The 17449-nt window shown below is 44.5% G+C and overlaps 1 protein-coding gene across 7 annotated transcripts in view; it reads left to right on the top strand.

Moving 5' to 3' along the window:
* The window catches only part of fnbp1b (formin binding protein 1b), a 19411-nt gene extending 2913 nt beyond the window's left edge, over positions 1 to 16498 (top strand). The window contains exons 2-10 of one of the 7 annotated variants that reach the window (XM_072662732.1): positions 1936 to 2022; positions 6683 to 6697; positions 7035 to 7070; positions 9960 to 10069; positions 10182 to 10314; positions 10453 to 10574; positions 11274 to 11410; positions 11603 to 11761; positions 12305 to 16498. In XM_072662732.1, the coding sequence (XP_072518833.1) occupies positions 1936 to 2022; positions 6683 to 6697; positions 7035 to 7070; positions 9960 to 10069; positions 10182 to 10314; positions 10453 to 10574; positions 11274 to 11410; positions 11603 to 11761; positions 12305 to 12312 (807 nt within the window). In that variant the 3' untranslated portion in view covers positions 12313 to 16498. The remainder of the gene's footprint in view (positions 1 to 1935; positions 2023 to 6682; positions 6698 to 7034; positions 7071 to 9959; positions 10070 to 10181; positions 10315 to 10452; positions 10575 to 11273; positions 11411 to 11602; positions 11762 to 12304) is intronic. The other 6 variants (XM_072662733.1, XM_072662735.1, XM_072662734.1 and 3 more) reach the window with 6 other exon arrangements.
* Positions 16499 to 17449: the final 951 nt, after the last annotated feature.

Raw genomic sequence — 17449 nt, 5'->3', positions numbered from 1 at the left:
TTTGGTTTGTTTGTTTCCGTTCACGTTCGGTTGTGGGTGGAGTTTTTTTGCAGGTGCAGCGGCGGTACTGAGCTGCGAGCAGCTCCGGTAGCGCAGAGCGAAGTAGCTCAGTCTGTAGAAGCTCTCACACCGGCGCCGAATGCGTCTCGCAAGGCCACGGGCATCCGGAAGTCGGGACTACCTGCATTCGCGCACATACGCAGTCCCTGCTGTGGGAGCTTTTCTGTTAGACCTGTATGCACACACCAATCAGCCATAACATTAAAAGCATGCCTATGCTACTATTGTGTAGTTCTGACCCGTCAAGGCACGGGCTCCACAGGACCTCCAAAGGGGTCCTGTGGTATCTAGCCCCAAAAGTATCATTTAAAGAGTCCCGCAGGTTGTGAGGTGGGCGGGTCCTCACATCAGTGAGCTTTGGGCTCCCACGACCCGGTTGCCGGTTCGCTGGGTGTCCTTCCTTGTAGCACTTTTTGGATGCTGGCCAGGATGCATTAAATGCCAGTGGGGGGGGGGGGGGGGGGGGGGGGTGTACTACTGTATCACCTCAGATTGTATGTTTGTGTTAATGACATATATCAACATTATAAGCGTGTGTGTGTTTTATGTGTGTGTGTGGGTGTACAGTACTGTCTCAAATAGGGCTGTGTAGTATATCTGCTGATATACACAATACTAAGCCTGCATACCATATGAGCCACCTCATCATATAGGCCTACATATTATATAAGCCTATGCACCACATAAGTCCACATACCACATAAGCCACCCTACCATATAAGCCTGTGTATCATTTAAGTTCATGAACTATATAAGCCCCAATACCATATATACCTACTCACCAAATAAGCCACCATATAATAAGCCCATGTATCATATAAGCCACCTTACCTTCTAAGCCCATGTACTATATATATATATGTACTGCTTTGTACAACGTAAGCTCTGGTACCATATAAACCACTTTTCCATATAAGACATCATGCAACATTTAAGCCTACTAACCATGTAACCCACAGACCATATAAGCCCAAATACCACTTAAGCCACCATACCATAGAAGGCCATGTACCATGTAAACCACATACCATATAAGCCCACATACCACATAAGCCACCGTACCATATAAGCCCTTGTACCATTTAAGCCTATGCACCATTTAAACCCACATACCACATAAGCCACCGTACCATATAAGCCCTTGTACCATTTAGACCTATGCACCATTTAAGTCCATGTAAGACCATATAAGCCCAAATACCACATAAGCCACCGTACCATATAAGCCCTTGTACCATTTAGACCTATGCACCATTTAAGTCCATGTAAGACCATATAAGCCCAAATACCACATAAGCCACCATACCATAGAAGGCCATGTACCATGTAAACCACATACCATATAAGCCCACATACCACATAAGCCACCGTACCATTTAAGTCCATGTACCATATAAGCCACCTTACCTTCTAAGCCCATGTACCACAGAAACCCATGTACGCCCTTGCAAGCTCTTGTACCATATAATGCCATGTACCAATAAAGTCCATATATACCATATAAGCTTGTGTACCATATAAGCCACCTTACCATGTAAGCCACCTTACTATGTATGTCCATGTACCATCGAGAGGCATGTACCATATCCATATACCATGCGAGCCCATGTACCGATAACGTCCATATACCATATAAGCCACCTTGCCATGTACGTCCATGTACCATAAGCTCCCACTTACCATATAAGCCACCATACCTTACTATGAGCTTATCAGCCCTATTTCTTTCTGTAATGTAGTCGCAATAGTTGTGTTTTATATATGTAGTGTGTTCCTGGTGTGTGTGTGTGTGTGTGTGTGTGTGTGTGTGTGTGTGTGTGTGTGTGTAAAGGGTGCGTTGGCATGTGTTTAATAAGGCTGTGTTCCTTGCTGCAGTCTCCGCAGTCCCTTCACTATCATAAAGAGCTGATGAAGAGGACTCTTGGCCGGCCTACTTATGCTTTCGAGGCCAGGCAATATGTCGTAAGTGTGTGTGTGTGTGTGTGTGTGTGTGTGGGTGTGTGGGTGCGTGTGCATGCTAGCCAGACTGAAAAGTGTATAGAATTACACTGGTCTTGGTGGGGGCGAGTGAGAGAGTGTGTGTGTGTGTGTGTGTGTGTGTGTATTGCCAGTTTCTAGCTGCAGAGGTCATCAGAATGACCTCCAGACCTAACCTCATTTAGGGTTTCTCGTCTGATAAACCCTCACGCGTACAATCAAATAAGACCTCATTTGCATTTGTCTCTCATAAATGAGGTTAGCGTCTGACTCTGCTAAGCTTCGATTCAAGTCCTATGATGTGATCCAAGTGACATCATCATGAGTGACATCATCATGGGTGACACTCATCGGCTATTTCTGCTCTATGAACCCTCCCCCAGCCGCTGCCCCGCCTCCCAGAGCTCATAGGCTCCACCATCCCTCAGAGAGCTTTGCGGCTGCCAATCAGCTTGTGCCAGTGGGGTTAACACACAAAGTGTCATAAGTGCTCTGTGACCCCGCCCCCTGCCGCTCCCCCAGACCCTATATGCTCCACCCTCCTTTAGAGAGCTTTGCGGCTGCCAATCAGCTTGCGCCAGAGGGGTTAATTAATTTACAAACTGTCATGAGTGTAACCTCATAGTGTTCCCTGGCCCCGCCCCCTGCCCCACCCACTGGCACTCGTAGCATTTTTTGTGTCCCATGTATGAATATTACCACCCCGTTACTCACCGACCATGACTGTGCGTCCGAATGCCATCCTGTAGCTTTGATACGTGTGTATATCTGTATTCGTTTTACATATACAGTCCCTGTCCACTTTATTGGAAACACTGACCAGTCCCTGTCCACTTTATTACTATTTGCTTCTGTTTACTGTCCACGTTATGAGCTCCAGCCTGTAGGTGGGCGATTACAGACTGCACCCCAATGCGTCAGTCCCCCTCTACCGCATCCATTAGTGGTCAGTTTCTTGACCACAGGACCACTCTTAGAGACCATTAGCAGCACAGCTGGTGCTGGTGGTCATGGTAGTGTGTGTGTGGTGCTGGTACGAGAGTGTCAGGCAGGGATGTTGCTGGGGGTTTTACACACCAACAGGGTCACTGCTACTTTGAGATGGGTCAACCAATCATAAATATCCAGCCAAGAGCATCTCTGTGGTGAGAAACTGACCACTGATGAAGATCGGACCGCCAAAAAAAAACCCGACCCCCCACCACACCCTCTCAGCCAATGAGAGACCAAATATAAATTTAAGAATTATGGAACTGATTAAAACCTGGTTTCTAAAGTAAAGTAAAGTATTTTGAGAGCAATTTTTCTTTATTATTTTCTCTTTGGGCCCCAAAGGACCAAAAGTTCAGACCACCCAAAGACCAACATTTGGGCCCCCCAATGATGAAAATCTGGGCAACTCAAAGTGAAAGGTTTTGGCCCCTCAAAGACCAACTGTTTGTCCAACCCAAAGACCACATTTGGACCCCCAAAAGCCAAAAAGGTTGCGCCCCTAATGACCAAAAGTTTGGGCCCCACAAAGATGAAAAAAAGCTTTGGCCCCTTAAAAAATGAAATGTACGGTTTGGGTTTGGACCCCTGAGGACCAAATACGAAGACACAAAGATGAACCTTTTGGGCCCCTTTTAATTTAATACTTAGGCCCCCTAAAGACCAAATGTTTGCCCGACCCAAGGACCCAATTTTGGACCAAGATCAAAGGTTTACGCCCAGTGAAAAAATGTTTGGGCCCCACAAAGATGAAAAGCTTTGGCCCCTTAAACAATTAACCTAAACCTTAAACTGAAGGCCGACACTTTACCCAACCAAAGACCAAAGGTTTGGACCCCCAGTGATGAAAATGTTTGGGCCCCACAAAGATGAACATTTTTGGCCCCCAAAAGTTTTGGCCCCTAAAAAGGAAATGTTTGGGCCCCTTAAAGACATTTTAACGAGCCTCCGAAGCGAAACTTCAGAGCCCTGGAGGACCTTTTTATTTGTGTCTTTACTGGAATTCTTCGTTTTTTAATGTCAGAACAGTTTTCTTTAAAGTTACGTAAAATTTGTGATAAAAAAATGAATAATTTGAATTTTTAATGTTGAAATTTTAATGTAAAATTCTGAAATGTGCAGATTTCTGTTTGTGTTGGTTGCCTGTGAACCCGTCAGTCCTCCTGTCACTCGCTTCAGGATATTTTACAGCTGCATCCAGCAGGAGAGGCTTTTGGTTTTAGCGCAGCTGGAAATCGTGGACAGTGGTGGATTACCCAGGGTCCTCTCTGCCATACAGTCCACGAGTCCGTCAGTCTGTCCGCCCGCCCGTCCGTCAGTCACACTTACTGCTGTTATTCTCTCTCTCTCTCTCTCTCTCTCTCTCTTTCTCTCTCTCTCTCTCTGTAGTCATTCATACCAGTTCCTCCTTCCTTATTGGCTGTTGATCAACCAGTGCTGTTCCACCCCCCACCCACCCCCACCCCCCACCTGTTCGAACCCTCTAACCTCATAAATAACTTTATTATTTATTTTTGTTTGTTTGTTTATTTTTTGGGTCCACCCTCACACCCCTCTGCTGAAGTTCACTACAGTCATGCTCAGGGCGGGTCCAGATGTTTGCGTCGTCCGTCGCTGCTGCAGATGTTTCCCTTAAACACACCAAACGTATCGAATCTTCAGTCGAGTCTCGTAGTTTTGAATAATTCGGGACGTTCCCATCATCTCCTCAGATCCACACAGCGGGCAGTAGCTTAGTCACACACTCATCTGCCCATGCTGTCTCCATCCCCTCGCCGGCCGGCTGTGTGGATCTCGGATGCTGGAGCTTCACAATTCTGGATCCTTCCGAAAATCTAGAAGGTAAACAGATTCCAGAGCGCTGATGCTTTCCGGAACATCTGCCAGGAATTCCCTGGGCCTGCCAGCAGCTGACAGTGGAATGGCGAGCTCGGCGCGACCTGGCACCCGTCCTCCGGGCCAGATGTTTGAGAGCGAGCGGGCCGGGCACTCGTATAGATGTGTCATCTGCTCCTGAGCGTTCGCCAGGGCGTCGCCTTAAACACCATCCAGGGGATTTTCCTCTGTGTAGAACCCCCCTGTCAAAATAGCGGCTTAGTCATTACCTCTGAATATTGACTTATAATTATAATAACTGAAAATAATCAATCAGTCAATATTGACTCACCTGAGAAGTATTACTTCTGGAAATGATGTAATATCAAGCTGTTCACTTCATATCTCTTAAATGTGACCTATACTCTTCAAATATGGATGTTGTGTCTCTAAATAATTGCTTATATATTCGGGTAATTCAGGTTGAAAACATGACTTATTATTTTGAGAAAAGTTATGTGACATACTGTGATAACAATTGGGGTTTTAACGTTTTCAGAAAGGAAAAAAAGTGACTTTTTATTAACGTATATATTTAATATTTAAATAGATTTAATAAATAATTTTCAATATTTTAAAACTGTGACCTATACTGTCAACATGTTAACCTAATATCTCAAAAGAAATATGTATTTTCTCTAAATATTAACATAATTTCTCAGATTATCTCCAAAGTTATTTTCTCCAAATATTAACTTAATACCTCAAAATTATTTACTTTTATTTAATACATACTTTTAAATATCTTTAAAAAGTGACAGATATTGTTAACATATTAACTTAATACCTCTAATTATGTATTTTCTCTAAATATTAACTTAATTTCCCAAAATAATGACAAAATTTCTCTAAATATGAACTTTATCTCTAAATAATGATGTATTTTCTCCAAATATTGACTTTTCACTGATATAAAGAATGTAATTATTTCTTATTTGTGACTAAAAACTTCTATCTTAAAATAATCATTTTTATTATTTTGATTGTTATTAAATAATAATTACTATTATTTTATTTTTAATATGTTTTTATTTTTCCCAAATATGAATCTACTATTTCTACAAAACATATATTTTAAAATACTGATTAAAAATACTGATTTTACAAAAGTTAAGTTTTTGTAAATTTCTTTTCTCTTACTTTTGCCTTAATGTTTTAAAATAAGAGTTTATTTATTCCCATAATTCCAAGTTAAAACTGTGGGAATTTTAGGATTTGTGTGTTGAATTAAAGCAGCTTATAAAATTTCTAGAAAATTTGTTAATATTTTATATTAAAATAATACGGAGTAACTAATTATATCTACACATGAATATTTTGAGGTAAATAAGTGACAATGTGACAGTGTGGGGACAATAACTAATCATGTTGTCAGAAGTTGTGATTTTGTGGAAATGAGTCGTTACGTGGAGATATTACATCATTACCTCATCAGAGATGACATCATCAGATTACATCATCGTTATTATGATGTGATCATTAACTGAACACTAATTAATTAAAACTTTTTTTACGGAATTTAATCGGTGCGCTGGGATAAGATCCGAGGGTCAGGCCGACCCTGGGGGGGTGGGGGGCTTACTGCGTAGTGAACTTCACCGGTGACCCCATGACCCCGGCTCAGCTGGTGTGTGAGTGCTGTGTATTTCAGTGTGAACTGCCCTGTACTGTTGCTCCTCTGACTCCATGTCTCTCTCTCTCTCTCTCTCTCTCTCTCTCTCTCTCCCTCTCCTCTCCTCCCTCCTCCATCACTCGCTCTCTCTCTCCCCCCTCCGAGAAGCTCTCTCTCAAGCTGGTAAGCATGTATCTATAATAGCATGACCTTATAGCGGCACGGCCGTAGCATGCCCGTCGTCCTCGTAGTAACACACGGCCTCCTAACCGTCCCCGATGCTGCTGTTTTGTTTGTTTGTTTGTTTGTTTGTTTGTTTATGTTTGTTAATCTGATGTATTTTAATTCACTGCTGTTCTTTTTATTGTTGTTTTGTCTCACGTTTGCTGATTTGTTTGATTTGTGTCCAGAAAAATGGTGTTGTCTCATGTTTTGCTTGTTTGTTTATTTGTTTGTTTGTTTGTTTTTGATTTTGTTTTGTTCGTCTCGTTTCCGTGGTGACCACCCCCTCCGTGTGTAGATCTCGCTCAATGCCCACGTGCGGAACCTTATCGAGGTGATCTGAACCCCCCCACCCCACCACCCACGTCCTTGTCCTCCTGTCCTCCTGTCCTCTTTTGTCTGTTGGTCTGATTTATTTAATGACAGTAACAGATTTGATTCACCTGAACTCGGGATGGTGGCGCTGATTGGCTGTGATCGTTTGCATCATTCGTTACTCGTTAGGTGTTAATTAGGGCCTGACCGATATAAAGCTGGTTGACCGGTTTGGAGAAAGGGGTCGTACTGGTCATCATGATGGGTCCTACTGCTTAACTACCTTGGTCAGGTTGGCCATGCTGGGAGACAAGCAGCTAAACCACCAAACTCAAATGAAGACCTACCCAGGGCTGGTCAGGAGCTGAGCTGGTCAACCAGCATTGACTCTTACTTGCAGTATTTTAAACCAATAGTTTAAATTACTATTAAAAATGATTATTATTAATATTATTATTATTACTGTAAGCCGAGAGTCCTCAGGATCAGCTGGTATACCTGGCTAATCAGTATATCGGTCTGGCCCTGTGTTCTGTAGTGCTGCTCTAAGCGCTCTCTATTTGTTCTAACTGTAGTTTTTCCAACAATCAAATGTAGATGATCAATCCCGACCCTTTGAGCTGAACAGAATTAGCCTAAATTTACTACTTAAATCAATGCCATTAATTCAGTGTAAAGAAAATTGATTTAACAGATCGATTACCTGAGCTAACACCTACTTACATACTTAATTAAGGAATGACTTTAATATTTTAAAGGAGCCATATGCAAAAAAAATCTAAATTAAAGACTTAATATCTTAAAATATGACGTATTATTCTAAATATTAACTTAATACCAAAATAATGATAGATTTTCTTAAAGTATTAACATAATCTCTCAAAATTATTATTTATTTTAAATAAATTAATATAAAATAGATATTTTTCTCTAAAATAAAACTTTATATTTATATAACGTCATATAAAACCATGTTTTACATCTATACGGTCAATATATGACAACTGAGTATTTACAGGAGACTTTCAGCCTGGATGGCTTTTTGAATCAGGAAAGCCAATTGGATCAGATCAGAGCTCATTTACATATAGCTAGCATAAATCTACATACATATAGGCTTTAAGACAGCCGATTAACAGCCAATTTTTTAGTGCACCACTAAAATGAGCTCTTAAAGTACTTTTGGTGAAAAGAATTTTATTAACAAATTTAATTATAAATAAACAAATATAATTATACAAATTAAAGTAATAATTTATTTTAAATATTTAAATAAAAATGCATAAAAAATGTAAAATATATTTGTTTTAATTACTTAATTTAATTATTATATTACGTTATTAATAGAACTGTACGCTACATATTACTAATGATGTTATTATATATTATATAATTCGAAAGTAAATGTGCCGCATGTCTTTGTGTTGCCTTGTGATTTTCTAATAGTGGGTGTCAACACCTACATGACCCCACCGTGTGGTCAGATAAGGCAGAATTTCTCATGTTATGATTGGGAATGTGGAGCATGCTCAGTAGATCTGGGGTGTTAGTGCTGCATGGGTGCAAAGTGTTAAGTCGGGGGCCGGTGGGGGTATATACGGCTACCCTGTAGGCCCTTTTTTTTAAAACCTTGGGCCCCTGATTAGTAAGAGCATGTGGTGGGAGTGTCCAGATAGTCCAAACAGTTAGAGCATCTTTAGGACCCTGAATGGTGTTGGCTGGACCGGTCACTGCCCAGCTGTGGGCATTGGTGACTCCTCATTAAATGGGCATTTATTAGCTTATGCTGAACGTTGGGGTTTTACACAGCAGAGGAGCTTCATGTCTAAGTCCTGCATCCGTGTTAGTCACCGCAAGCGAACTGCTGCCACCTGGTGGCGGGATCCAGCTGAGAGAAACATGGGGAGGATGATTCAGCAGCCCTTCGGAGATGATCACACTAATGTAAACAGGAAACCTGAAGATGTTAGATTTATACCTAACACAGCGTGCAACCTCTGCTCTGCTTCTGGACCAGATTTATGCAAACGAGCTAAGCAGCGACCAATGAGCTTCTTAGATTCTAAGATTACAATCACACTTCATTGCAGTTGCACAACAGCATGGAGTTACTCTGCATTTAACCCACACACTGGTGACTAGGGGCTAAGGGCAGTGAACCCACACTCACCTGGGGCGATGGGCAGCCTTGGGAGCAGTTCAGGGTTGCTTAAGGGCACCTCATTCTGGAATATTTAGGGAGGAGAAAGCACTGTTCCTTCACTCCCCTCACCTCCTTACTTTAAGCCGGTCCAGGGAATTGAACCAGCAACCTTCCGGTCTCAACCGCACTTTGCTAACCCTAAGGCCTTAGCTGCTGATATAAATTCTCAACCATGCTGTGCGGCCCCTGGAGCAGACCGTGACTGTGGCGGCTTAGTGGATCTGGGTTTCGAACCTACAACCTTGTGACCAGGACTTATTGTCAAGCTTGTTAAACCTTATTATTATTAGTATGAACAACATTGAGGTCTCACAAGAGTCGGCCTTGTCATCATGAGGTTGCCGGTTCAATCCCCAGTGATCACACCTAGGGAGCACTGCTAAAAGTGTTAGATCCTTGAGAAACGTCTGGAGGTTCTTCAATCTTCAAGAACAGGTTCCTCAAAGACCCTCCAAAGGTTCCTCAAGAACCTTGGATCTGGGAGGGCTGCAGTCCACTCAGCACCCCCACTTCCCACGTCCAGGTTTGGCACATAAGGAGAACATGGTTCCAGCATGTATTAGCTTTGTGAAAGGCGATCAGACCTCTCGTTACGTAATCAGACCTGAGATTGTAGGACCACAGGAGACCCTCCCTCCCCATGTTTCCAAGGTACAGACACATTTACTGACAGTTTTTTGGCCTCCCCCCCCTGCTCTCTCTCAGGGCGCAAATCCAGAGGACTTCAGCCACCTGCCCCCAGAGCAGCGGAGGAAGAAGCTGCAGGCCAAGATCGACGACATAAACAAAGACATTCAGAAAGAGATGGACCAGAGGTACAGCTGTCTGATGTCATAGGGGGTGGCAGGGGCATAGATAGCGGGTGGGATTTGGGAATGTTGAGGACAGATGTGGTTGAAACTCAGTGTGTGTGTGTGTCACTTTCAGAGACGCCTTGACTAAAATGAAGGATGTGTACGTGAAGAACCCCCAGATGGGAGACCCCAGCAGCGTGGACCCCCGTCTCGCAGAGATCGGACAACACATTGACAAGCTACAGGCTGAACTGCAAAAATTTGAGGTGTGTGTGAGTTACATACACACACAGATCCAGTGTGTTCAGACAGAAGTAGGCATATTCTGAATGTGTGTGTGTGTGTGTGTGTATGTGTGTGTGTATGTGTGTGTGTGTGTGTATGTGTGTGTGTGTGTGCTGTAGGGCTGGTTAGCAGAGGTGGAGGGCAGGATGCCGACGCGGAGCGAGTCCACACACAGACAGAGTGCCGTCTACGAGACGCAGAACAGCACACCGCCCGCCAACAACAGCCAGGACAGAGAAAGGTACCGTACCATACACACACACACACACACACTGACACACACACACACACTGACACACACACACACTCACAATCCCAACTGCGATCAGCCATAGTCAGAATCATCAGCAGCGATACGTTTGTTAGTCATACACAACGTGGCCAAAAGTTTGTGGACGACATCCCTTTCTTCCAAAATAAAGGGGCAATCAGTGGCGAGTTTGTCCCCCATTGCTGCAGTGTCAGCCTCTCGTCCTCTTGGAAGACGTTGTTCACACTAGATGTTGGACCGTTGCTGCGAGGAGGATTGAGGGTCTGATTGCATTTAGCCTCACACACAGCTCCACTGCGCCACAGCTCAGTGCTAGGAGAGCCCCCCTCCCTTTAGCTGATTGTGCTTTAATCATGATTGCATGAACGGTTTGTAGCATTTAGCTCAAATAACGCTAAGAAGTTTTGGGGGGATCCTTTGGCTACTATTCATGCACATATCTCCGCAGCTGTCCCAGGGCCCAGTTTTAGCGAGCCCCCAACCCGCTTGATTTGAGCGCGAGTGTGTCCTTGCTGTCGTAACTATTATTTATTTATTAATCATATTTTGAACCATCACTGGTCTTCAGACATTCACACACAGTGATTTACATACAGTCATACAGTTGCTATAGTTACTCTGTCTGCACGTGTGTGTGCGCCTGTGTGTTCCTGCGTGTGTGTGATGGAGTAGTCCGGATGGCAGCTACACTGAGGAGCAAAGCTCTGAGACCCAGACGAAAGTTCAGACCGACCCAGAGTTTGACGAGTTCGATGAAGAGATGTTGCCCACCATCGGAACCTGCAAAGCACTCTACCCGTTTGAAGGTAACACACACACACACACACACACACACACACACACACTTTCACTTTTCTCCATAATGTGAATCTGGCAGCTGTTCATCATATTGGACCAATAGAAATGCTCCAAGACGTTGTGACGTGTGCTGCCGTCCTGGAGGAGCCAACCGGGTTAAAGGGCTCTGTTGTACACACTTGTACTCCCTGTCTCTGTAGGTCAGAATGAGGGCACTCTGGCGCTGGCCGAAGGGGAGGTGCTGTTTGTGATTGAGGAAGATAAAGGAGACGGGTGGACGCGCGTCCGGCGGAACGAGGAAGAGGAGGGATACGTTCCTACGTCTTATGTAGAGGTCTTCCTCGACTCCAACGCCAAAGGTACTGATCTAATTACATTCAACTGGACACTCTGGGCTCTGGGAGGGGGCCAGCACAGGGGTCAGCGACCTACGGCACCTCTTGGGCCACATTGTTTAGATTTCTTAGGGTTTTTTTAATTATTATGCAAAACATCTGATTAAGGTTAAGTAGTCTCTGTAGAGAAGCACTACCAGCAGAAGAAATAGGACGACCTCCACAAGACCTCCAAGGCGTCCAACGAAATCTGGCACAGAGACTAATGTTAGCAGCAGATCCTCTAGGTCCTGTAAGTTGTGAGGTAGACGGGGCCTCCATGAGCATCATTGAGCCTTGACCACATAACCCTGTTGTCGGTTTACCAGCTGTCCTTCCTTGGAGGACTTTTGGTAGATACTGACCAATGCATACTGGGAACACCCCTGATGTTTTGGAGATAGGGCTGTTAGGGACCTTCTCCAACCTTCTCCCGCTCAGTGCAGGTAGGATCATGTGACGAAAGGGAGCTGCATGTAAAGATGGTTGCTTCTGTAATTCTCTCGTGTTTACTTTTATTACCTGCAGATTCCTAAAACCGTGAGACGACGACACGGGGCAAGCAACCAGACGTTGGGAAAAACACCACTCCTTAGCCGAGAGAAGTGATGATGATGATGCTGATGATGATGATGATGAAAATGATGGACAAAACAGAGAGGAGAGGCGTGGCAGTGTGAATCTGCATCTGCTATAGAGAGTATCTGAACCATGCAGCCAATCAGAGAAGAGCAAAATAATCCAATCCGAATGTTTGACCCATTTCTGTTCTTTTTACAAGATCTTTTTCTTTTGTACTAATTTAGCTTCTTTGCTATGCACTGATGCCAAGCTGACTAGCAGCGAAAACTGCACTGCGCTTCTGTCTGTACATGTGTGTGTGTGTGTGTGAGTGAGTGAGTGTTTTCAGTGCCTGTTGGCTAAGTCACACCCAGCACCCTGCCTGCCCGGTCCCCAAAGCAGCCAATCATAAGCCTTGGGGTGCTAGGGGTACCACAGCAAACCATGCCCTGCTCCCCTGGCTACACTCATCTCTCAGGGCTCAATCCAGCTTCTTCACGATCTTCTTCTTCTCCCCCAGCTCTCCACCACTGGACACGGGCGGCCCCTGTTGAATACACGTGCGAGCGTTCCTTTGAATGGCCTCCGTTCTCAGAAGTGCGTCAGTTCGCCATTCTTCCACAGCGCGTCGTAGAAGGATAACATTGGCAGAACATCCTTAGATGTACATTTGCGGGACAACCATCACCCACTTCTTCTTTTATTTATCCTCTGTCTGGTTGTGTGTCCAATTATAACGGCCTCTCCGTTTCAGTAGTGTGTTTAACGAGCCCTCGCCTACTTCGCCAACCTACATTTCATTACAGGGGGAACTTGCTGGAGGTTAGCCACAGGTGAGCTAATTAGCTGGCTATGCAATCTTTGTAATGCACATGGTTTTTAAAGACATGGCGCATAAATATTGTGAATATCTGATCTGAATTGTTGGGTTAAACCTGTAAAGTTGCCTGGATTTTGTTGTAGTTGTTGCTAGCTGTGTAACATTTGGATGGCTAACGAGCAAACGAGCGGGGTGAAGTAACGAACTTGGGATGCTAACGAAGTCGTATCAGTAATCATATAGTGATTATATCAGACTGAGGAAGAAAACCTGTGTGAACTGTGAGGTTAGATTAGCCTAAGTGGGCTAATTGGTTAGCTATGCAAAATTTGCGCTGTCTGTACAGCTGTCTGTACATTTCTGTTGTCGCTAGCTGTGTAGCATTTGGCTTGTTAACAAGCAAGCGAGCAAAGTAATGGAGTTGCACTGGCTAGGCTAGCTAGGTTGAAATAACGAATGTAGGATATTGTAGTGCGATGGTTTATATAATAAACAGCTTTGACCTTTTCCTAGCGTGATTTCAGGGCAGGTTCTGCAGTGTTCACTGGGCTCCCGAGCTACGCTTGAGCTAACAGTCAAGTCAAGGAACTGCACCAGGGATTCCCTGTAGTGAAACGTTGAGGCCAAGTGGACGAGGGCATGTTCAAACCAGTCTACGGAGGGGTTGAGAGGGATACTTCGCACATACTACTCATTCCCGTCTTGCTAAGTTACTGTGCTCAGTGTCCGTTAGCTCCTAATCTGGCTGAATGTGTGTTTTTTCGGTCACTGTCCTGCAATTTCAATGGATTTTTCACCACAGACCAGGTGCAAGAGCATGACTGGGCCGGCTATACCATACTAGTACTGGACTGGATCGCTGGTTTATTGATGATACGATATAAATGTCAGTATATTGCGATATACCCATATATACATATATCAATATATCACTGAAGGCCAGATTATGCCAATAATCTGTTTTTATTGTGTACTGTGAACATCTGGACCCGTCCTTACTACATATCGCAATACAGCGATACCCTCCGTCCATATCGTGCAGCCCTACAGTAAAACCCTCCGTGCTTCAGCTGCTTCATGCACTGCTCATTTACCTTCAGTCCCGCAGGTGTGTGTGTGAACTGCTAATAACCATGGCCGCTCCGTGGCCACCTGGTCCTGTCCTGTGGGCTTCCTGAGCCCAGTTTGAACTGGCTGCCCAGAACACTGCGGCCTCCAGGATCCTGAAGGAATATCATACATCCAAATGGGAGCTGATCTTCTATCAGTGCTCCTACCTAAGACTGTGCAGGTGAAGGTCCATTGCCACCAAGTACAGGAGAAAGACACTGACCGTCAAATCTGTGCTGACCGATCTGCCATAACATTAAAACCAATGTTTAATGTAGTGCAGGTCCCCCTTGTCCCGCCAAAACAGCTCTGACCAGAAGACCAAGAAGGTGTTCTGTAAGGTTGGACCTCCATGAACATCAGTGAGCCTCGGGCACCCATGACCCTGTCACCGGTTCACTGGTAGTCTTTCCTCGGAGCACTTTTGGTAGGTGCTGACCACTGCTTACCTGTATGGAACACCCCACAAGACCACCCTGTGCAGGAGCCACTGGAACCAGATCATCAGTGTTCTTCACATCACATCACAGTGGTTTTAATGTTATGGCTGATCTTCCTGGAAAACTCAGGCTCAGGCCCAGGCTCATCTTCTACAAAAAAAATCACAAAATATTAAAAAAATATAAATTATGCGTTACCATGGCAAACATGGGCCCCGAGTCAGGCTATGATCAGAGGGTCGCAGGTTCGATTCCCACTCATGCTGCTAGTCGTCGGCAGCCGAGGCCCAGAGAGAGAGCAACTGGCCTCGCTCTCTCCAGGGTGGGTAGATGGCGATCCCCCTCCCCCCCCATCACTTCGCTGCTGTGCTGGCCGTCTGGTGCGTCGTGGCCGGGTATGCTGGTGCATTGGTTGCTGGGTGATGTTGCAACGGCGGCAGTTCGCAAAAATGAACAGCTTGCCTAGGCACGTGTCGGAGTGCGAATGCAGTCCTCTTCCAGAATTCACGACACTACCATGAAGTGTCACAGCGCCACCTGCAGTACTGGAGGAATTGGGCTTCGTTTTGCTGGACGTGCACCAAGGCCTTTAGTCAACAGCTCTTTCCTTTCTCCTCTACCTGGTAGGAATTGGCTTCGTGTTACGGGGTGGTAACCTTGTCACAGAGAATCCAACACAACGCACAGTGTGGGTCCGTGGCTTTCCTCTGTGGTATGTGTGACAGTGTGGCTGTGGGCGAATTCGGTCCTTGCTTAGGCCGATCTCCGCGGCTCAGAGCGGAACGTCTGTCTGTTGTTTCCCGTTGTTTGTTCTTCGTACGCCGTCTAAACGTCACGAATCTCACTCGGATTACTCACCCCGCTCTCCTCCGGGCACATCATTCATTTTTTAAGATTTAGATTGTGACTTTCTTCTACGTTCCTTTACTTCATGCTCGGCAGCTCGAGTCGAGTCGAGTCGAGATTTTTAATATAGTTTTTTTTTTAAGCTGCATTTATTTTCCGAAGCTGAGCGATTAAACTGCGCCCGAGCTCGGATCCCTCTTAAAGCGTCTGAATCCGATGAATCTAATAAATATCAAAGTGGAGTCTTGCTCTCGCGCCATCCAGGAACGCTGCCGTGACTGACTGCTGATCATTTTCATTGTTGAAATGAGCTGTAAATATATAAAAAAACAACAACAACCTGTAATAAAGTCTGAAAATATCCACACACACTGATGCTAAGATGCCCAACAAGAGCAGAACCATTCGATTAACCCCCCCATAACCCTCCCCCTCCCCCCCATAACCCTCCTTTACATACACAAATTCAGACGAACCACAAAACAGGCAGATTCCAATTCAGCTCCTTTGGGCTTCGCTACTGGACACACACCCGTCCCATCCCGTCCCGTCCCCAGCTCAGTAAAGGACATCACACACCAGGGGGGGCCTCCAGGTCACCCGTACAACCCCCCCCCCTTTCAAACAGAGATATATAAATATATAAATAAATATAAATCTATAAATAAGAGTAAACTACGAAACGACCAGAGGAAAAAAGTCTATTTTTAAGGTTTTGACTAATAAAAGGTGTTCCGAGGATTTCTGTTCTCCGCTCTGCTAAGCTAATTAACCTTGTTTTGTGTTTCATTGTTTTTGTCATGTCTCTCTTCTGGTGACGTCTGCCAAACGGTGTGTTTTGCACTTTTATTTCGGTCCATGTTCTGTTTGTTAAGCTTTGTTTTTCGGAGCACTGAATACTTCATATTGTGTTAACTGTGCCAATTAAACATACACAGGAAAGAACGAGCCTGGCTCTTCGTTTTCTTGGTGTGCTTTGGGTGAATTTGGGGGACACGTCAGATACCAAACACGTCTCAGCTGATCGACTGTATCCAGGCTCAGTGTTCAGTCATGGTGGTTTGTTTTTACCCCCAAACTCTTCCTTTAAACTGTGTAAAACGTGGCTGGGAAAGGCGAAGACGGCTCCAAACTGCCGGCAGCCATTCTGGATTTTGATAAATCCCTTGGCAAATCTGGTTTTAACAGGATTTACTCTGTATATTCTCTTTTCTTTTACTCTGAAAAACCCATTTCAGCACCGAATGCACTGTAAATATGACATTTTACCAATTTCCTATCTATAGGGGGGTCTGTGTCTCATAATAGAGGGCCTGCTTTAATGGGACGCTATGTAGCCAGTGTGTATTTCTGGGAAACCAGCATCTATAGAGCTGAACAGCTGGCTTGGCAAACTCCAAACGTATTCAGAGCTAATGAACACATGTGGCCTGAGATTAGTTAAGGGGTAAACCCTTGATCAGGGCATAAACGGAGGGACCCCAGCAGGCCGAGGCACTTTAGTTCTATTGACAAGCATGAGGCCAAAGTGAGAGCACTGGAGAGAGTCCACCTCCGCCACTGCAGTCTCTGACCTACAAGCTGCCCTCACTAGCCTACATTATCCAGGATCTACCTAGAAGTCGAAGAGAGCAAAATAAGGCCCTAACCTAGCATCTTCCATTACTAACTGCTAGCCAGCTACCCAAGTCCTTTAATTCAGTATACTTAAGTCAGTATTCTGTTAATACGATTTTAAATAAAGTAAATCAAAGATTTTAAGTTCATTTTAAAATAAAGAAATCAGTCAAAATTGCAAAAAATTAAGTCGCTTTTGAGACTCAATGGCAATATTTTAATAAGAAAAAATAAGAAAAATACTTTGAGATACTAGCTAATTAAAAATAGTAAGAAAGG

The sequence above is a fragment of the Salminus brasiliensis genome, chromosome 18 (genome assembly GCF_030463535.1).
Source record: "Salminus brasiliensis chromosome 18, fSalBra1.hap2, whole genome shotgun sequence".
NCBI lineage: Eukaryota > Metazoa > Chordata > Actinopteri > Characiformes > Bryconidae > Salminus > Salminus brasiliensis.
The sequence above is the reverse complement of the archived record's forward strand: the minus strand, read 5'-3'. Positions and strand labels throughout refer to the sequence as shown.